This window comes from Takifugu rubripes, chromosome 15, assembly GCF_901000725.2.
Source record: "Takifugu rubripes chromosome 15, fTakRub1.2, whole genome shotgun sequence".
Lineage (NCBI taxonomy): Eukaryota > Metazoa > Chordata > Actinopteri > Tetraodontiformes > Tetraodontidae > Takifugu > Takifugu rubripes.
Window position 1 is genome coordinate 13,951,259 of NC_042299.1, and position 21,726 is coordinate 13,972,984.

Sequence of the window (21,726 nt, forward strand, 5' to 3'; positions counted from 1 at the left end):
GATCGTGCCCGACACACTATACTGCGTGTGACGCCACGGGAGCTTCGTGTTTTAGGTTTTGCTATAATGTCCTGTGGCGGCAGATGGGTAAAATGACCCAACATGTCATCTTTTGCTCAAAGGGACCTTCAGGTTTGTGCAACTCTATCGCTTTGTTCAAACAGATGGTTTGTTTTAAGTCCTGGGCAGATACTTTACAAGTATCCACAGAGTTTCTAGACGCTGGCTGCCACTCACAGAAAGCAAATGTCACACTGTCGCTGCTCACTGTAGGTGTGAGCCAAGCTTTTTACGTGTCTTTTCCCTGTTTGATTTACCACAGTACGCACGTGCACGTGTATGTGAGACCATTAGAAGCAGGAGCTCAGGAGGAAAAGGAAACCTGGCACAAAAAATGAAATTCTTTCATGCAACCTAACATCAAACTCTGTCCAGAGGTCTGGTTTGATGATGGTACATGAACAATAACAGTGTTTCGAAAACGTCATGTTTACTTTTCAGTAATGTCACTCATATTTGTTATTTCGTGTGAATTATGAGTTTTTGTGAAACCAAAAAAAAAAACCCAAAAAAAACCTTTTCACACCGAAAGTAACTAGAGACTAGTTTGGAGAACAGTTCTGTGTGCTTTTAAAATGGGTGCGTATCCGAAATAAACACGGTCTGCAGAAACTAGACAGAGTGCGCCCCCTTCTGGCGGATTAGTCTCCAACAAGTCTTCCTCCTCCTCCTCCTCCTCCTCCTCCTCATCATCGTCATTATCATCGTCACAACACAGCTAAGGTTGGGATTGGGGTGGGGGTAAACGAGACCACTGAGTCAGTTGTCAGAAAGCATTTTTAAATTAATTTTATTATTTTATAGCTAATTTACAACAAGCGCTTCACTGAACTGGAACATTTTATTTTGCTTGATATTACCATTGTTAAATATATTCTTCTGCATCAGTTGACTCTGTTGTAACTTTGTAATTCAGTCTCTTTTTTTGTAAAAATTCATATAATTCATAAGGAATATCACACTCTGATATGAATGGCTGAGAGAGATATTGAGAAACACATCGACCCTCCAAAGGAATAAACTGAAAACATATCCCATTCATGGATCACATGTTGTTCTGATGAACCCTTCCATGTGTAAATTTAAATGGATGTGTGGATGTGCTAGTATTGCTGTGTGCGTGTGTAGATGTGTGTGTGTGTGTGTGTGTGTGTGTGTTGAGTTGGCCTGATGAACAGAGCGCGGCTCAATATGAAGCCACGCAGCACTTCAACATCTCAGTTATATTTACAACATTTCTGGCCCCAGACTCAAAAAGTCCTCTCAGTGTGGAGAAAATAAATAAATTAAACAAAATACAAAAGAACATATATATATACAGACTTAAAATGGAACTGGTGACAGTTCTAAATATCCAGAACAGAAATTGATAATCGTCACTCAGGAGCTTCCGCTGTTCCACCAAAGAGCTGAGAGAAGCCGGCGAGCCAAAATAAAAGAACAATAGATATGAATGGTCACTTCCATCAACAGTTCCAACTTCACTCTTACAAATCAGAACAAATTAAATACAAACACATGCTCAAAAAACCATGGAGTCCCTCTGTTTTTACCTGCCGTCCTTTTCCTGCTGGTACCTGTAGCATAAGTATGCCATCAGTGCAAACCTATATATATGTATCTATATATTTTTTTTCACCTTAGACACATAAAACCATCTTCGTTGCATAACATTGTAGCAGTATTGCACTACATCTTCAACACCCGTTGATGCATTAAACATCATAACCACCAGTGGATGTTAGAAAGGATAGAAATGTCCTTAAAAGATCATTTATATTTCATATATAGCACGCTCGCTCGCTCACTCACTCACTCGCTCGCTCACTCACTCACTCACTCACTCACTCACTCACTCACTCACTCACTCACTCACACACACACACACACACACACACACAGGGACACACAGCCGCATTGTACAAGTGTTGCCATTCGTTTTCCCCACTCACAGCTCAAACGTGTCAGTTCTGGTGTGATCTGCATTAAATCCACTCGATTGGTTCAGTTATTCCTGTTAAAACAAAAAAGAAAAAAAACAAACCAAAAAATCGGATTCTTGCAACAATAAAATGGGGATGTGAATAAATCTAACCGTACCACAATATTACCCAAAGGAATCATTTGGAGGTGTAGAGCTTTATATACTTAGTCTCTTAGAAATTGTCATAAAAAACATATATATATATTTATATTAATTAATTTATTTATTTCTTTATGTATATAGGCCATTTATTTGCTAAACATAATTGAACTTTGAATTTGTGTTGACACCAGGAGAACGAAGCTGAGAAAAAAGTGGAAGAGAGAGACTAAAAGAAGACTTGTCCTCCCACACAGGAGGTTCCACACCCACAGGACACCATGGCTTCCACAGCGGCCACCGGGAACAGCTGAGGGATTCTTTTGGAAGAGTCGGCCGTGACGGGGAGAACGCTAGCGGCTCTGCTGTTTGTGCCTGCAGAGAGAACATTCATCCTGGAAACTGACAAGCAGGTCAGAACAGCCTGCACCCCCCCCCCCCCGGAGAGGAGTGTGCTAGGATACAGCTGAGGATACGTGTGTGTGTGTGCGTGCGCGTGTGTGTAAGAGAGCAGAGGCTAAACTGTGGTCTCTCTGTTTTTGTCAGTGTGTCCTCTTCTCATCTTCCTCCGTGAGACATGCTTAAACTCCTCCGCCGTGACGTGGACACGATCTCGCCCCCGCTCGCTCCCTCAAGGTTCGATTTTTTTATTCCATTTTTTTTTTGTCAGATTTTTCTATTGTTTTTTTTTTTTTTTAATTTTTTTATTGTCTAAATTAGCTCTCAGGATGCATGCACAAATTCTTCATCATTATAATAATTTGAACTGCCTATAAATAATGCTTCGCAATATTCAACATGGAGTGATTAAGTAGGTGTAATTCTTGGTCACTGAGGTTTTTAGTTTTGAGTTGGCGCTCAAAAAAAAGCAAGTGGAGATTCACAAGAAAGTGAGTAAAGGAGTCTGCTGAGAAGAGACTCCTGGTGGGGGGGGGGGGGCTGGGGATAAACTGGGCACCCTGTTCTGGGTCCTCCTCGCTTCCTGTCAAGGGGCAAGGCAGAGCAGACAGGAGTAGGAGGCCGAGCAGAGAAAGCCTGGTGGTGATGTATAAAAAGGGGGGCCGGTGGTGATGACCAGGAGGGGGGGACTTGAGGTGATGTGCTGACGGGTGTCTGTTGGGTCACCCTCTGCTGTTGTTCACACCCTGTTCACACCTGTGTGTCCACTTATGTCCAGTAAATCCAGACTGCATGCGCTGGTTTTCACCACCAGAGAGCGTCGGAAATCTGGCAGCGACTACATCTCGCTGCTCGTTAACCTGCTGGGAGACTGCACCTGAACTGGGGGGGGGGGGGGAGTGTTTTGGCAGCACTAAATAAGCTGAGTTTGGGGACATGTGGGACGCAGCTGTATTTAGAGCTGTCCAAGAAGTGTTTGAACAGAAAGTGTCAACATAACGCTCTGCCTTTAAGTGGAATTACCGGTTTCATGCGCTCTAATTACCCATCTAATTACCCCCCTCACCCTGTTCGTTTCTGTGTCAGAGTCTCTTTTTGGTCTTGGTCTATGCCTCTCTGTCGCAGTCTCAGTGACGGCCCCCGGCCTGGCGTTGCTGGAGGACAGGCAGGCGGGCGAGGCCGGCTTGGTGAGAGTGAATGGCGGTGCGGGGCGGTGCTCGTGAAGGTGGCGGGGTCTTGCGGGCGCAGCATCACAGCCTCTCCCGAGTGGGGATCCAGATGTAAGGCCCCGATTGCTCCTCGATCACTTTCTTTACTTTGTGGTAGACCTCCTCAAAGCTGTCCCCGTCCACCACAGCTGGAGGACAACAGCAAAGGCAACGATAATCTCCCAGAACTCTCATCACGCCCAGCGATGGATTTGGTTGTCTTACCTGAGAAACACTCCAGGAAGTCCTGTTCTAGTTTAAGGGCTCGGTCCATTCCTTTCCTGGCCTGCTCTTCGGTCAGACGCGTGTTGATCTCTCTGTCAGCATCAGGAACAAAATCTTTATTAGAGCGGACGGCTTCGTGGCGTGACCTCGGCGTGTCTCAGCGTGGACGCCGGCGCTACTCACAGGACGTTCTCCAGGGACTTGGGCCGCACGAATATGGCGATGGGATGGAGCTGAGCCGCTTGTAGCCTTCGCACGGCGTTAGCAGACACGTCGAGAATGCAGTGTTTCCCCTGCTACACGTGCGCAGAGACGGACAGGACGACCAGGACGCTGTTAAAACTTTCACTTCTAAAACGATTCTCCTGTCTGATCATTATGAAATGAGTAATAATTGTTCGTTGCTCTTCTAATTTGTGAAAGTCTATTGAAATAGGAGCTCGTTTGAAATGAAATCAGGACCAGGAAGCACAGTTAGAGTGTGTTTGAGTGTGCGTCACACACCTGCTCGGCCACCTCGCGGACACTCTGGACGCTGGTGCCGTACAGGTGGCTGTTGTACTGGCCCGCCTCGATGAACCGATGGCTCTGAATGTCTTTCTCCATCTGTTCCCGTGACGACACAAAGTGATAGTCTCGCCCATCTACTTCATATTCCCGTTTGGGCCGTGTGGTGTCTGTCAGAAGACGGAAAGGTTAGAATCTCCCGTACCTTATTGGTGGTTATTCAGTAACCCTGCACTCAGCCGGGACGTCAAACAAAAACCAGGAAAAGATCCGTCCCTGTTACTGACACCTTAATTACTTACGTGGGACACAAGATCCAAACTTGTCGGGGAACTCAGACAACAGGTCGTCATTTATCCTGTCTTTCACGGGACCCAGGATGATGATGGGTCTGGCATAATGAACTTCAGGGAGGAACGAGAGAGGAATCGGTAAAAGGAATCGAGAAACCCGGCTAAATGATAATAAGAAAAAGGCGTCTATCGTCCTACCTTCCACTTGGGTGACCGTCTCGTAGCTGTGCGAGCTTTTGTCTCTCCCTCCTGACAAACGCAGACACATTCAGTCAAACACGGCCCTCAATTAAAAATGACATTCAGGTTCTTGTTCTGCATGCGTGAGTGCTGAATCTGACACGTGGCCAAATGCCACAAGCTGAAAATGAAAATCACCGGTTCGGTAGCGGTTTTCCCCCAACTTTTGCTGACGTGTTGCTGTATTTTAGCTATATTTCAGCTTGTTGTGGCTGATTTTTGGCTTGTAAATCAGGGTCAGTAAATCAGCACGGTCCATAATTAGCCGAGGTCAGAACCACACATAAATACACAGTTATACATTTGTCTTTTATTATAATCACCTTGAGTGCTCAAAGTGTCTCGGCCGTGATCCTGCAAGAGAAATAGCAGCAAAGATTTAAACACCTGGGAGCGGCGGGAGGAGGCAGCCTGGGCTGGATGTACCTACCCTCTCTTTGGTGTTAACGCGAGACCAGTCTTTTCTCTCCACCCTGCAGCGGAGAGAAGAAAGAAGATGTTACACTGGCACCTAAAAGTTCAATCAAGCTGTTTTGAGTCGAAAAGGGACCAGTCACTCACAGTGCTTCTGACCTGTGTTTACTGGGGATGAAGCCCACCTCCTCAGCCTCGTTCTGGGGGCTGACCTTACGGGCTTGCCACCACTCCTCGTCACCGCAGTCTAACACGTGCAGGACGTCTCCGAATTTAAAGCCCAGCGCCTGACTCAAGAAGCCGCAGTCTGCCGTCTTGTCATAGTCGAAAAGAGCCCTGATAAAATATGGAACAATGGAGGTTAAATAATGGATCAACAGTCTAACTCTTCAGTTCGGCGTATAGGTGCCTGTCTATTATTGATGCACGGATGCTGCGAGACACCAGGGGGAGCACTGAGCACGCGTTGGGCTTTTAAACATGAGTTCAAGTCTCACATATAATATTCATATCCTCTTTCTAATTGTTATGTGAGACCTGATATAGAAGCCTCTCTTTGGGTTGCTCCTGAGCGTTGTGGTTCCGGAGCCCATACTGCTGTTCATCAGCTGCTCCCTCAGGTCGTGGATCTTGGCCTCAAACCGACTGTACTCTACAATATAAAACATACGTCGGAACAAATCAGCCAGTTGTTTCAGGTCAAAAAGGCGATTTCTGCCCTGAATATCTGGGCCTTTTACCATCGGGTCTGTACTGAGCAATGATGGTGACGGTCTGGCCGGCGTTCTTCAGGGCTGCGGCCGCTTGTTCGTGCGTGGCCATACGCAGGTCCACACCATTCACCTGGCACACAGAGACCCCCCCTCCCCCATTAGCATCCGTCGCGCCGCTGCAGTAAGATGCGCGTGAAAAAGAGGGGTTAAAAATGTCCTTACGCTGAGGATCTGATCGCCCTTGTGCAGCTCACCACTGAGGTCAGCTGGCCCCCCTGCCAGGATAAAAGAGATGAAGATTCCCTCCCCGTCCTCCCCTCCAACGATGTTGAATCCCAGGCCTGTAGTGCCTCTGTGGATCAATACTCTACGTGGCTCCCTGCAAACACAGCGGGGCGGGGGGAAGTTACGTCCATCGGGTTACGAGTACTTAACAAGAGCGCGTATTGTTGCTCACCTGGGGATGTCGTCATCTCCCATCATGCCGTGCAAAACGGGAGAAAATCGACTGGGTGAGGTGGGAGTGAGGGCTTGTGGATAATCTGACCCGAGATAATTAGGATGGCTGAGTTCAGTATCCATATGGGAATATGCTGGAAACATAGACACCAGACCTAAATGGGTATAATGTATTAGGCAGGGATCATATATATATTCAGCATGACATCCACAGTACTTATACAGAAAAAAAAATCTAATTAAATGTTTAATCTGATGCATGTCAGGTTTGGTTGTTGCTGATTAGCTGATTAACACACACGGTTCATGTTTCATGCTTACTGCTGGTGAGGTCTGGGGGGTTGTAGGAGTTGGTCAGGAACAGGTTGTTGGGCTTGGCCACCCTGAGGTACACCACCTCCGCTGTGTTCTTCAGAGCCCCCACCGCATCCTCGTGCATCACATCCTCCAAACAGACATTATTCACCTGCAAGGTCAAAATAAGTCGCATTTAGTCAGTGCATTTTCAAAGAGGATCTGCAACATCTGTGCAAATGTTTCCAGGATTAACGTAAAAGACAGGCGACGATTTATTGATAGAATTCATCCTTTTATTCATTTCTTGGCAGTACTGCAACCACGAGCGTGTTCCAGCCGTTTCTAGTGGCGATAGACACCATTTAGACACCAAGCACCATTTTGAGGTTCTGGACTTGAATTTGCCATCAGCTGCAGTGCTGAAGTCTCCATGTTATCCAGCAGGTGGCGCTGATGATCCCTAACACTTCTGGTGGTCGTGCTGTTCAACATTAATGCAATCCCACATCTGTATTAACATGTAAATGGCGGGAAATTACATCTGTGATCTATAAAAATGTGTATTTGTGAGGGGGGGGAGGTTCTGAGGCCATCAATGATGTGTATTAGTGGAGGAATAAATCGCGACATGTATTCACATGCATGACCAACCGCTAAGATCTTGTCCCCGATCTGCAGGCGCCCGTCTTTATGGGCCGCCCCGCCTTCGATGATCTTGGTGACGTAGATGCTGTTATCTCCTGGTATGTGCTGGTTTCCCACACCTCCAGCAATGCTGAAACCTAACCCTGGAGCAGCAGAGCAACACACACGGGGACACGGGCACAGATGAGCCGATCGGCTTAACGGAGGGGGCGGGGCTTAACGGGGCAACTTGCCATACCTTTGGGCCCTTTGATGAGTTTGATCTCTGTGACCTTCTCTGCAGCGGGTTTCCTGCGGAGGACGTAGAGGCGGACGATAGCACCTGCCTCCTTCAGAGCTTCCACGGCCTGGCTGTGCGTCACCTCCCTCACATCAACGTCGTTCACAAATAAGATGCAGTCGTTCACGCTGAAAGCACCAAAACACACTTTTGAGGGGAAACTCGGGTGAAATCCGCCAGTAACGGAGGTCAGAACCAGACGCACTCCGGTCCAGCTTCACTGAAGACATCTGACCCGGTTTTCCTCGCAGTAGGCCTATGCAATATTAAAGAGCAGAAAAAGCTTCTGCTATTGATCCGCCGCGTCAGAACCTGCTGCGCTGGAATCGGTCTTTATGTTATCTGATCTCAGTCGGTGAGGAGATTTGATGTCAAGTGACAGCCGGCGAGCAGAAGACGGTTTCTTTCAAGCAATATGACTTTGGCAAAAAGGGCTATTTTCAGACGCACACGCACATGCTTCCTCCGAGGGATAAAAAACTCCCCTTATCGTTATTTCAGTCATGTGTTTAAAATCAATTTTTATGGTAATTACACACAGTGTAAGACCGAAATCATCTCTGAGGGCTGCGAGGGCTCTATCAGCTGGAGCCTCCAGAGGCGGGGGGACCCCCTTTTCCCGCTCTGTTTGGATTTTTTTTTTATGTTGCTGGCCTTATTAACAATTTAATACTCTTCCCAGTTGTTGTGGCCACAATCATGAAACGATCCTTTGCCATGAATAAAGAATCTCGGTAGCTGTGAGACAAAGAAACCCTTTTAAGATGCAACTTTGCTTCCCGGATGCATTTCGATGACATGAGTTCTGAGTGAGTGAGCGTTTAGCTTCATTAGGACACGTGAGAACACAACATGGCACAGCTGACTGACTAAACAGCTCCGTAATATATGTGGTTTGTTTACAATCTTGCCAATTTTTAAGAACTTGGGCTTAGGGGAAAATTATCTTTAGAAAGGAATTCCCTGAACAGTAAGGGAGAATGCTCCGGAAATGAGATTCCATTTACTGGAAAGCTGGAAGCTGGCGGCGTTTCTGGTATTTTTTTGGACGCCTGACACGAGTTGCTTCACCTCAGTCGTCCGTCCTGAGCCGCGGCTCCTCCAGGGATGATTTTGGTGATGAAGATGCTGGGGTCATCGCCCACGTGGGGGTTGTCGGTTCCTCCCGCTATGCTGAAGCCGAGGCCCGAGTTACCCTGCGGGAGCAGAATCGGTCGATCGTCAGGGTCACCGTGGCGCCGTAGAGGGCGGCAATGGAATCATTAACCGAGGCCTCAGAAATGTGGATGTGAGCCACTCACTCTCTCCAGGGTGATCTCTTCGTATTCAATTTCCCCCTCCGTCCCATTCACCTGACAGACAAGGGTGTCGGTTAATAACGACTTAATCTTCATTACAGTCTAACCTACACATGCTGTAGGTGGATCCTCGGTATAAGGATTCCCAGAGGAAGAGGATGTATAAAAAAAGCTTTCATGTTGACCTCAAGCGCAGCATTTCTTGGCGCTCATGCGAGCAGAAAGGCTGCGTTTCCAAATGCTCTAAACGGAGGAAAACCTGTTGCTTTCATATTAAAGCTGCCGCCTTCAAACAAGCTGCTGGTGAATTAAGTCCCCCTGCTCCTCAAAGGTATATCAAGGAGACAAACGCCGTTTTAATTAGGAGCAAGTCTGCGTAATTACTGTTATCGTGCAGATTCAAACAATGGGCACGTGCCAACCTGGATGTGGAGAAATGACTGGAAATACTGATAAAAGCGGCTGAGCAGGGGCGGCTTCACAATCACGCCATAAAGAGAAGATCAAAGCTAATCCTTACGTATGGGGATCCGTCGAGTGTGTCGGTGTTCACCACCACAGGAGGAGTGTTTCCCTGGAGGGAAATAAGGAGCAAGAGAGGACAGGTTAACGACCTGGACAAACTCATATAGCCCTTATGCATGCAGCCACAGGAGAGCGATCGCCATTTCAGGTCTTTTCTGATAGCACCCTTCCCGCGTTGCCATGGTTCTCCCGCCGCTAAATAGGATGGAGAGTGGCGCTCCAGATCCATTTGTTCCCGTCCACCCCCGATGATGACTTCTACAAACTCTCAGTGGTTTTATTGGTGTGTTGGTGAAGCCACTGGTCGAATTACAGCAGCTAATGAAGATAAATGTCCCCGCAGTGATTTACTGTGTGCACCAGCACCGGCTTCCTGCGCATCGCTCAGGTACAGGCCAAGAGTAACACAAACGTCAGCTCATTCCAGGTGTCGACCCGCAACTTTGCCTCATTAATGATGCGCAAATCCTTCGGCAACCTGCATCTAATTCCAGCCTCCTGCTGTCACTTTTGTCAGATTCTCTGCCTCCAAACTTCTTTTTTATCATTCACCCACCTGGACGATAACAATCACGTCACCACTGAGAAAAACGCACATAGATGCTCACGACAGGCCGAGCGCGGCGCGTGTGCACGGCTGCTTCCAACAGACACGGGCTGAACATTACGTCAAACTCATCCTTATCTAGAGACGCATATAATGAGGATACCAAGCAGGAGTGGAGTCCTGTGTAGGGGTTTGACAGCGCCCTCTCTTCCTCTCCGGCACTGTCAACTTCCTCCATGCCGTGGCTGTCAGATTTATGGTGTTTGGGTGCCGTTGCCAAACTACTTTTATTTTTGTCTCTCAGAAAATCCGCGTTTTTCTTCTTCTTCTTCATGGACCTGAGCCAAAGTGCCACAAAATGAACATCTTGAAGGTGCAGCAGAAGCGGACATAATTAGATTCCTTTTGAATTCTAATTAACTGCATTTCCAGATTCTGGTCTGTGTGAGTTCCGGAGAAGAAGGGAGAAAAAAATCGATACGGGCCTGTTCGTTTGCTGAGCCAACAAACCGAGCAGTAAAAAGGCAAAAAAAAAGAAAAAAGTGTTTACTTTGGATCAATTTTCTCCATTAAATGTTGGCAATTTAGCAGAAAGCGCCCACCAGCGAGCAGCTGCACAGGTCAGGTGACCTGGTCACATCTGCACACGTGCACGGGCCACGTCAGAGGAAGACTTCTATCTGGTGGAATTCTTTGAGGATGGAAGTTAAATTTGCCCCGCATTGCTTCTTAGGGGGGGGGGGGCGGGGGGGAAGGGGGGGGGGGTGCTGGACACAACCCAGCAGCTGCATTAAAGAGCAGCTACGGCTGCACATCCAGGACTTCCTTACAGAAGCCGCAGGAGATGTCATGTGATTAACCCTGGTCCTGACCGCTACGACAGTCACTGGCCAACAGGAACGTTTCATACTTTTCATACAATCCTACTTTTATTTTGTCATTTTGCTGGTGGATGTAAAAGAGCTTTTTGATAGAGTTACAGCATCATTGCTCCTGGACCGCTACCGTTCAAGGCTGTGAGAGGAAAATGCACGTTTTCTAATGGGCACCTACGGTTTCTGTGTCCAGGGCTCATTTGTGAGCGGGGTGTCACGTGATGATTGCTAATATTGACGTTTGTAGGACTCATTGTTAGTTTTCATAATAAAAGGTGCCGCATGCAATAAAAAAAGCGATATCTTCATAATATTAATGTTTCCTAAGAGACAAAGGTAGAAAATGTCAAAGTGATTCCATGCTCTATTCCTAATTTTGATTAATTTAACACTGAACTAATACCTCCTGACATTTTCTGGCTTTGGGAATGATGAAACCAAGCATACACGTTAAAGGTTAAAGGTGCCTACCATCCTCTGATGCCGATGTCTCTTGGTTTTCCGCACATTTCTGAGGAAGCGGCTGCCCATCTTTTTGGCGTACCACACAGACATGAACATCGCGCCTCAGAGTCGGGACACAAGCGCGTCGCGGCTCAGACCCTCCTCACCTTGCGAAGTCCGCGCCCAGCCAGCGCGTGTCTGCGCGCATCCCCGCAGGCGTCTGCCTTCAGGGACCCCGGGAAAGCGCGGCTGCAACAGGCGGTGGCAGCCCTCGGCCCTGCCATGGCAGGTTAGAGCCAAGCCCTGACCGCTCAGTCCATCCCCGTTTAAAGGTGCGACCCAGGCACAGTTCTGATCCGACAGACCCAAACCAGCAGAGGGAGAGAGTCAAATAGATCCCCTCAGTGGATTGTTTCCTCTCTCAGTTCCTTGCTGCTACTGCTCTGTGGAAGGAGGGAGTGGGGAGGCTGCGCTACTCCCCCCCCTCCCACCACCCCCGCTCTCGGAGAACGAGGAGAGAGCAGGAAAGTTTGACGGCAATTACTTGGCTGTCTCTCCCTATAATGCCGAGGCTGGTGATGGGTGGGACGGGGAATTATTGCTTTCGCTGAACTCGGAAGGACAAGCAGCTCAGACGCACTCATCTCAGGGAGCACTTGGTCTCGCGTGGGGGTGGGTGCGAGGGTTGGGGCTTGTGTGTGTGTGTGTGGGGGGGGGGGGGGGCAGAACAACAGCAGAAGAAATGCAGTCTCATGTCAGATCTTTTTTAAATTTGGGGTACTTTCTAGGTTTGGAAAATGATCATCAGTAGGGGTTTTTTTGTAATGATCCAGCTCCTCTTTCATAGTCCGCTTGAATATTTATGGTAACATTAACCGTGGGAGTAAATTTGTGCTAATGACACAACAAAACAGGTGAAAGACCGAGCAGAAAAAAGGAAGACGCCGTCTATATTTAACCTTTAATAGCGATAAATGATGCAGGAGCCTCAGAATTCACAGGCACGTGGATAAAATATGCAGCAGCTCTCCCGACTGAAACAAGACTGACATGCACATTATACGTACTGCATGTACGTGCACGTGGGTCTGGCACGCGCAACAGATTTATGTGAGGACGCGTTGAAGGACAGGAGCCGCCAGCCGACGTGCTCATTCCGTAAAACCTCTCGCCTACATCTAATTTCCTCACCCTTCCCATTGTAAGACCCTCTATCAGTCTCACTCAGCAGGAGCGACTCCCCCCCCCCCCCCCCAAAGGACACGAGCCACTGCTGCACTGTAATTACAGCGAGGCCGCGGGGACATATTTAAACATTTATTAAAGACAAGTAAGGAGGAGGGAGGAAAATTAAGAGAGAAACCAGGTTCCAGCCTAACAAAGGTGTGTGTGTGTGTGTGTGTGTGTGTTGGGGGGGGGGTAACAGAAACAGGGCAGACTGGGTCAAAATTCTACATTAACTAAAGCTCCTCTCTGAGAATGATTTGCTGGTTCTTGCGGGTGAGTGCGGCCAGGGAATAAATTCTGAACAAGCACAAACTGCTTTTTTGTTATTATTTTTAATACTTCCACAGAACCCCGCACACAGCGGACGGCTGGAATGCTGAATTCTCGCTCAATACCTGTGGGATTCACTGCAAAGGGCGGAATGGATCCTCTCAGTACCTGACAGTGCGGCAACCCTGGCTCATGTTTCCCCATATATCTTTGCATTTTAGGATAAAGGGTCAACATTTATAACATGAATCCTACAAAAGTATTGTATGTAAAATGGTGAATATTTTGTTTTCTTCTAGTGGAACAGCATATAATACTCATGTAATAATAACCTGACAGGAAATAGATCTCTCTAACTTGGAAGCCTATATGCAGCTCTTAGTAAAATCATGTATATAACCCAAAGACCTCCTTTTACTTCGTCAAACCATTACTGTGCTTCCAGAGCCCATTCCATCCATAAATCAGAGTGGGGAGGCACTGGCAAGCCGCACGCCATTAAAGCAATAAAGACACAGACAGAAGACAGCACCGGGACATCAAGGATGACCACGCTGTCCTGGCTGCAAAGACGTCCCTGCACACACTACAAAAAACTGTACACTCCCACACTACACTGTATGAAAGCATCCTGAGAGGAAAGTGCTTCTGTGTAGATGCACATATGTTCCATTAAGGTAATGTTCTATTAATGCACCGTCAGGACAAGAAGATTAAAAAAAAAAAGGGGGGGGGGGGGGGGGGGGGGGGGGGGGGTAGACATAGAACTAGTAAAAGACATTTTTTTTACTCATTTGTGAAAGACAGAACAGAATGGTCTATTTTACTCATTTTCATGGGTAATTAAGACAAAATAAACCCGCACTGGGACTATTTTAGAAACGGTCGCCCTGCACGGTGGAACAGTGACACCTGCTGATAAACTCTGGTACTGCACCACTGCAGGCTTCCTCTCTATCAAACCATCCATGATACCCCATAATCCTTCAATGTATGTGTTTAATATAACAATTAAATAGAGAATCACACTGGCTCTATAATAGTAACATTCAAATATTCATGATGCCCTGAGAACAGAAATGCAAATCTAAGCCAGACATTCAATGTGTGATGTGAACACAACCTTTCACAACGACACTGACTATATTCACACAGGATAAGTAGATCTGCCAGACAAAAGAGTTTTTGAATGACAATGAGGACAAACACACTGATACCACTGATGACCTCCTCGCCTCAGCATCACAAATGACACAGAAAAGAAAGAAAAGGACCACACAGACTGTGATAAAAAAAAAAAAAAAACGACGGCAAATTCAGCCGAGGCGGTAAATGGGGACACAAAACCAGACGGTGATGACGGGCGGCGACACTGCTGACTTTTGGGGTGGCATGCGTCACTGCACTCTTACCAGTGTGGAAACAGCGGAGGTGTACATTGGAGTGTGTCCCGTAGACATCAATACTGGCTGTAAAACAGCAAAAGGCAGAGGGTAATAGTGCGAATCATGCAGGCGAGCACAGGGGAAGAACATTTGCGTTATCGTCATGGGAAGTGTACATTTCACATACACAGCAGAGGTCGACTAGGCATCAAGGCCGCCTCTGCATTGGTGTTAGCAGGCTATGCTAACTCATTTAAATAACTAACTTGCCACAACAAAGACTGCAATGACACTATAAAACAGCTATTCTAAGCAGTTTGTCCCACAGTAACTTTGGGTCTGCATTTTTACAAAGAATATTTATCAGACGCTCAGGCCCTTAAAGCCGGGCTGGCTCAATAATTCAAATTAGTCAGGTGTCTGTAATGATCTACAGGCGGCAGCATCCGTACACATCCCGCAAGCTCGAATCGTGGCTTGTTGGTCGTCGCTAAACAGCTGCATTAAAAATCATAAACTGACTTATCACATCTGATCGATCGGTGCAGCATTTTCACGTGTCAGAAGGTGCTTAAATCTCCTTCTGGAAGGGTTGCTGCAAAGCACGTTATTAAAGGAGTACGAGGACCCCAGAGGGACCACCTGGGTGTCGGAATCATGCTGATCCTGGTATCACCTGGAGCGCATCGCCTCCTCCCCAACTAATATGCTACCTCCCTGTTACGGGAGCAAATTTAAACTGGAACACCTCTAGCAGGCCATCCTGGGATCTGCTGCCAGCAACGAGGCGCAAGCAGGAAGAGAGGGGGTGTGTGGGGGGGGGAGGGCCGGCGTGCTCAGGGGAAAAAAGTGAGGGTAAAGCACAGAAACAACAGAATCTGGGGCAAGTAATGCATGTAAGGCAGAAATGAAGAGATAAAAAAGAACTTTAGGAGAGTTTCACCATTAGCTTGGTGATGAGCTACAGCTACTTCATGTTCATTATCGGCGGGGCAGTAGCGTGGTGGTTAGCATGCCAAGAAGGTGGTGGGTTTGATCCCCGGTTACAGGCCTTGGAGTTAGCATGCTGTCAGCGTGAGGCCCCTCCGGGAGCTCGTGTTTCCCACACCGTCCAAAGCATCCAGGTTTGGCTGATCAACACGCAGCGCGGGCGAAGCCGCAGCGGTTCAGATTGACCGTTTTCTGTTATGCGAGATATCACATCGGTCACTGGGAGAGGTGTTGAAATCACCGTGTCAGAAGGTATGATTCATGGCTGTTGAGCTTTTAATGCTAACATCATGCTAATTGCATAATGTGCATGGCGGACGGGCGCTCTTATAGATGCCAGAATCTATAATGTTGCTGCCTTCTAGTGTCAAGTACACATCCTTTCATCTAACTGGGGGGAGGAGACCTGCATTCTGCTGAGAACTTGTTTCTATACTAAACCAATTGGAGACTTTTGATGCCTAATGGAAATGTCTGACTGCAGAAATGAGCGCTGCCCACGCTTTTTCACAGCGCAGGTCAGCCTAAATCACATCCTGTTTTAAAAATGGCCTCTCCCACACACACTAAATAAAAAGAATCATATTAAAACCAAAGACTGGCAGCCTTAACATTTGACGAGTTTATTGTTCGCCTGTTGAAGTGGGAGTTCTATATTGTGAAAGCCCACCAGCGCATTTCAGAATTCACCTAAACATCAGCTCCTCCATAATGGCACACACGTCATGACGCACGTTAGTGATATATTGTTCACCCATTATGAACAATTACTGAGCTCCAGGTTTTGCTGATGGATGACAATGTCCCACAGCAGAGGAAAACTCATCATAATGGGTGTCGAAGGGATGCATCTAAGTCAACTTAGATGATGTTTTTGGTTAAATGACGTTTTCTTTCTCTCCAAACCACAACAGGAGGTACCTGCTCATGACCATTGCAGGTGGTGTCAATACTTCTGCGGGTTTGTATCAGTGTCACTGCACATGTGCGCGTTGTTGTCGCCAACTAGCGGCCAGATGTGGAAACTACAGCGTCTTCAGTCCGGTCCAGTGTAATTTGTTGTTTTAAACTCCGTTGCAGCATCAACCCAACAAGGCAAAATGAATACTTTTTCAGCTGAAATGGGGGCTCGGGTGTGGCAGACGGACTCTGACCTTGTAAAAACGCACATTCGAAGCTGTGAAAGACAGAGTTTAGCGTGGTCGGACGGGCGTTCATGAATGAGCAGGATATTAATCCAGACTCACACAGGATATTAACAACATCTCTGAAAACATTTCCTTTTTAATATTTTGCACATGTGTGAAGAGTCTGTGCGTCCAACCAGGCCATTCACCTTTAAATACTCCAAAATATCCAAATATTAACCTTGGATAAAAAAAATATTTCAAATATCTTTGAAACGTGACACGAGTTACAAATATATGGAGGGTGCCTCTTAAGAGCACCCCATAATTACATCACAGCCTGTGTTCCTTGCTCTGTGTGTTGTTTATGGCTTATTGAACTCTGGTTGACAGTGGGTCAAGTCCTGCCTTATTTCATTTCCAGGTTTTTCCTTTGAGAGTTGGACAGGATTTTATTGGATTCACTCTTTGCCAAATTCAGGCTACAGGACAAACGTACGCCGGTTCTCTGCAGCCCTTGTTGTCAGCCAGGCAGTTAAACAACAAGTAAACATGAGCTAGACGCCTATTGAACGTGCATTACTGCCTACACCTGCTTGCCTTTGTAGCGACAGGGTGATTTAATGCTCTCCAGGGAAGGCGGCCCTGCTCGGATTCCCCCTGATGTCAGCCGTATCCAGGCAGCCTCGGCCCCGCGGGCCCCGCCTCGCCGCCATCGGAGCGCCCACAGAGGTCCGGTGGAGGATCCTTTCAGGTCGTTTCAGACGAAACTCGGGTCTTTGATGCAAACGCGGCCTCCATCTGCACGCGACCCAGCAGCGGCAGCTTCCTGCTGCATTAGGATTCCGTCTCCGTTCTGATGTCAGAGCCCTCGTTAAGGGCTGACCACGTCCTGCCAGGGGCCGGCGGATCGCGCCCTTCAAACTCTCACTTGCTTGATCTCCGCGCTGTTACGCCCAAGTGTGAAATTGGCGTTTTGCACGCGTGAGGCTGATCTGACATTTAGAGGGGCCGCGGGCGCCGTTTCCTCTTAACGCCATCACCGGTTGGGAACGCAAAACCCAAAGTTTGCTTGTTACGATAAGGTTTGTGGGTCCACCAGAACGCGTCCTACCTTGACAGGGGAGATGTGTGTGTGTGGCGTGTAGCCATGAATGGCCTCCATGGCGGCGAGGTTCTTGTCGCTCATGTGAAGCATCTCGGCACTTTTCCCTGGAGCCAGATGTGCTGGGCTGTGCTCCAAGGGGGGCGTCTCCTCATCCTGGTACCTGTACTTCTGCAGAAACACACACACACACACGGAAAAGAGGACGTTAATCCCAACACTTTGATGTTAAACTCCGCATTGTCCCACCGTAGTTAGTGTTAGCGAACGCCACTTCTGATGCTCTCCTAATGAGGGATTTCTCATTTCCCATTTAATGTCGTTACTTAGACTAATTGGCTCGTCTAAAAGTAGCATTTGATTTGATTTCTCCCTCCTGTCATTTGTCATACTTTGCTCTTCCACACAGCTTTGCTCACCAATTAGGGTTGTACACAACTAAAACGTGCATTTAACAAATAGAAGGCCTGTGACCTTAAAAAACCCCAGATATTATCCTTAAATAATCACATTTCACCGACGGATCATTGTTTTGACCTGTTTATTAATCAGGCGGTCCTGTTTTATAAACAAAGATGTTAATGAAAAACAGACATCTCACACTCGTATGATCAAGGACACCTACAAGTACGAGGAACGCATCATAGGAGGCTTCAGATACTGCCAGAGTGCATTCTGGGAAGCATCCTCCATTAAGAGCCGTGACTCACGGTGACTCCACAGCAGCAGATCATACTGGTTCTCGCTCGTATCCTACCCGTATCCCACACCCGGGCAGCCTGCCAGCGGCCCACTGTGTTGGCTGAACACGGTAGGCTTCATCTGAGGTGTGATGACACCAGATCTGCATGGAGCTTTTCTGCATCACCATCAGAAGGTGGGCGGCATCACTGTGACACACTGTCCCGGTGCCTTTGTTACAATCCGAGTTGACTTTTAAATTCCGTCTGACAGCCAAAGGGGTCATCTCTCGCGCTGTTTATCCATTTATTTATATATTTCTTTTGGGGGAGGGGGGTCGTCGGGTCCCGACTCGGACAGGCTGCCTAGCAACCGGAGCAGAGATTTCAGCGCCACAGTCGGGGCTGCCAGCATCAGTCCTGGATCACATTACACTGAGACAGCAAGAAAGAGAGGGAGTGAAACAGAGATGAAGATAGAGGAGAAAAGGAGGGGGAAGGGTAAAATTGGAAAAAATAAAGACGGGCAGAACACAGCGGCATGGAGGTGGAACGGAGGGAAATGTTGGTGATACCAGTCCAGAATTAGCAGTTGATAGGCAGGGAATGGTTTCCCCCCCCCAAGTGTTGCACGGAGCAACACGAATGCGGTGACAATCTGTCCTCTATACATTTAACTTTCTCGCCAGGCCGGTCATGTGTCTCCGCCGCCTTCTGCTCCACTGGTCGGGAATGTGACAATTGACGCACAAAATGTGACTCAAAGCGTCGTTGCAGAGGATGGCGTGATGGCGGCGGCGCGATGCCACAATGGCGTTTGTTCCACGAGCCCGGCGGCCATCTGACCCGGGCGGGTTTCTTCAGAAAGAGGAAGTAGACGGTGATCGATACATTTGTTCCCGGCATATTTACGGGTGCCGATAACCAACGGCGGCTATAGTTCTGACCCGTCTGCGCTATAATAGCAAATGTGCAGCGAGCCAGCTCTTCCCTTAATGGTTAAACGACTTCCCGTAATGTAGAGTCAAATGTCAAACGCTATCCACCGTCATCGGATATTGTAATTCAAGTGCCAACCTTTGAAATTGCTGTGCATTAGGTAATGGAATGAAAACTAACCTCCCAGGCATATAATTTCCAAGAAACCGACTGCAAATGCGTTTGAAGTGAAGGTGTCACGGCAGCCACGAGGAGAACATTCCTGCCATTCCTGCCGCACAGTCACGGAGCGGAGGCCCTTTCAGGCGCCTCTTTTTTTGCTTTAGCTAACCCTTCGCTCTGTTTGGATTCATTTGGACCGTCTCTGCTGTTAAACAGGTAAAAAAAAGTAAAGAGGAATTTAAGTGATGGTAAGAGCGCGACTCTAAACGCTGCACGCCTGCTAAACGGTTCTAATTTAACCTCGATAATGCTAACTGACAGGTGCACGGATCTGATAGCGTGCGCGCATAAATACATAAATGATGCATATCAACGCTGCACTGTTTTTGTATTGTTCTGAAACTCTAAGATCCCCAATGACTGAAAATTCTCTCATCGTTTGCCAATGCTAACTTCAAAATATTTTTTTTTCCCCCAGCACAGCACATTACCAGGTTTTAGTATCCTGTAGCTACAAGCTGCAACAACAGGCTTTACATTTACCTCAGGGCGGAACGCTTAAAGATGCATAAATCCAGCCAGACGGGGCTCAAAGCTGAGCTGGTAGAAGCCTCCCCGGGTTCCTGTGAAGTTGTCAGAACCCAAGCACATTTAGATTTTTACTTTAAATCTGTGCTGGTGTCGTATAGAGGCGACAGAAATAGACAGCTTTTTGGGAAAAAAGGTCGTTAATTAGTGGAGCAGGAGAGTGAAGGTGGTTCATATTTAGCATCACGTCACTTGCATCAGCACCTCCCGCCGGGAGAAAATCCTCCGGCCGATAGAACGTCTGACTATATTTTCGAGGAATACATCCGCTGAGGCATGTTGGAAGCTCATTACCGTCTTAACCAACTTAAGACGTTCTCTAAAAATAAGAAATAAAAGTGGCTTAAGTGCCCCCCACCCCCACCAGGAGGGTTCCTTTTTTTCGGACTACAGAGAAAAGATGGAAACGGGTGAAAACTAAATCAGCGACTCCTGCTTTACATTTTGCTTCTGAACACGTGCACGTAGGTTGTGACTAATGAGGTTCCGGACGTGCACTATCGACGAGACCCTCACAGATGTGTCGCCGGGACCACATCAAAATTCATCGGCTACAGGAATGAAGCGACGCAGCGGATCTTTAGAGGTGTAAACATTTGTTTGATACCTTGGCGTTCGCCCCCCCCCCTCGTTTTGTGGTTTATTTGTGGCCCTCACGCAGGCCTCATTTGTTCCCCTCCCCCATCCACACAGATGCATGCACACAGCATTTTTATGCTGACTCCATACATTTCTCACGTATGTTGCACTCATAGGGAGGGAGGCGGGGGGGGGGGGCGCTTCCCCAGGCTTGTGATGAGATTGAGAGTCGAGGCTGGCGAGCTAATGGCGTTGCTGGGACTCCAGGTTTGAGTGTAACGAGAGCAACAACGCGGACTCAAACGTTACTGCGGTCGATCCAGATCCCCGACTCGTCCGGATACGCCCGCGTCCTGAACGTTGACTTCCTGATTCTGTCCATGTCCTCCACACAGAGACCTGCCAAAGGCCGATGACGCACATCTCAACCAGGTACTTTCTGTTCGTCTACGCTGTTAATTAGCAGCTCCGCTCCAGAAGGGCCGACCACAGGTCTCCGCTGCCACAGACAGTTTTTTTTTTTTTGCGGGGGGGGGGGGGGGGGGGACGGGGCTTAGCTGCACACTATGTAACTAAGCAACCCATCTTGTAATAATATGCAGTTTCATTTCTGGTGCTTTTGACATTTGTAAAGGATTAGGTTGGCATGTTTGAATATCATCTGTCTCTCACAGAGAAACACACACACACACACACACACACACACACACACACACACACACACACACACACACACACGCTCGGCCCTTCACTCAGATTCTATATGCAACTTCTTCATCTTCTTTAGGATTCTTTTTTATAAAAATAGACGCACCCAATAACCAGTGACCATGAAACATTACATGCCTCTTTGATAACACGCCGCCCGTAACGGACGGGATGATGTGATTAGGGGCGAGGTGACCGTGGATGGATGGCGCAGGATCCGCTGTGGCAACTTATGGCCGCAACAGCGAGCTGACCACCAGAGCTGAGATTCGCCGCCATTTACGAGTCCGGATGACTCGAGCAGAAGGAGAAAATGGGTCAGATCCATAGGAGGAAATGTACACTTACAGAAGCTGTAAAAACAGTGTGCAAAGACGTGAACTAACGGCTCACACGCGGGGACGCAGCCTGTCCTTCGCTCTAATATCACCTGCCGGCTTCTGCTTCATTTCTC

The 21,726-nt window shown here is 47.8% G+C and overlaps 1 protein-coding gene across 3 annotated transcripts in view; it reads right to left on the reverse strand.

Annotated features, from left to right (window-relative positions):
• Positions 1-834: 834 nt before the first annotated feature.
• The window catches only part of LOC101079306 (disks large homolog 4-like), a 35,364-nt gene continuing 14,472 nt past the window's right edge, over positions 835-21,726 (reverse strand). Inside the window, exons 2-22 of one of the 3 annotated variants that reach the window (XM_029848689.1) lie at positions 17,626-17,787; positions 14,422-14,478; positions 9,642-9,695; positions 9,125-9,175; positions 8,895-9,019; positions 7,782-7,951; positions 7,550-7,686; positions 6,923-7,067; positions 6,600-6,735; positions 6,365-6,521; positions 6,170-6,272; positions 5,967-6,081; positions 5,589-5,765; positions 5,446-5,488; positions 5,339-5,369; positions 4,974-5,024; positions 4,785-4,886; positions 4,480-4,652; positions 4,159-4,271; positions 3,976-4,067; positions 835-3,899 (exon numbers count right to left, since the gene is read on the reverse strand). In XM_029848689.1, the coding sequence (XP_029704549.1) occupies positions 3,793-3,899; positions 3,976-4,067; positions 4,159-4,271; positions 4,480-4,652; positions 4,785-4,886; positions 4,974-5,024; positions 5,339-5,369; positions 5,446-5,488; positions 5,589-5,765; positions 5,967-6,081; positions 6,170-6,272; positions 6,365-6,521; positions 6,600-6,735; positions 6,923-7,067; positions 7,550-7,686; positions 7,782-7,951; positions 8,895-9,019; positions 9,125-9,175; positions 9,642-9,695; positions 14,422-14,478; positions 17,626-17,787 (2,301 nt within the window). In that variant the 3' untranslated portion in view covers positions 835-3,792. Of the gene's footprint in view, positions 3,900-3,975; positions 4,068-4,158; positions 4,272-4,479; positions 4,653-4,784; positions 4,887-4,973; positions 5,025-5,338; positions 5,370-5,445; positions 5,489-5,576; positions 5,766-5,966; positions 6,082-6,169; positions 6,273-6,364; positions 6,522-6,599; positions 6,757-6,922; positions 7,068-7,549; positions 7,687-7,781; positions 7,952-8,894; positions 9,020-9,124; positions 9,176-9,641; positions 9,696-14,421; positions 14,479-17,625; positions 17,788-21,726 lie in introns of all 3 variants that reach the window. The other 2 variants (XM_029848688.1, XM_029848687.1) reach the window with 2 other exon arrangements.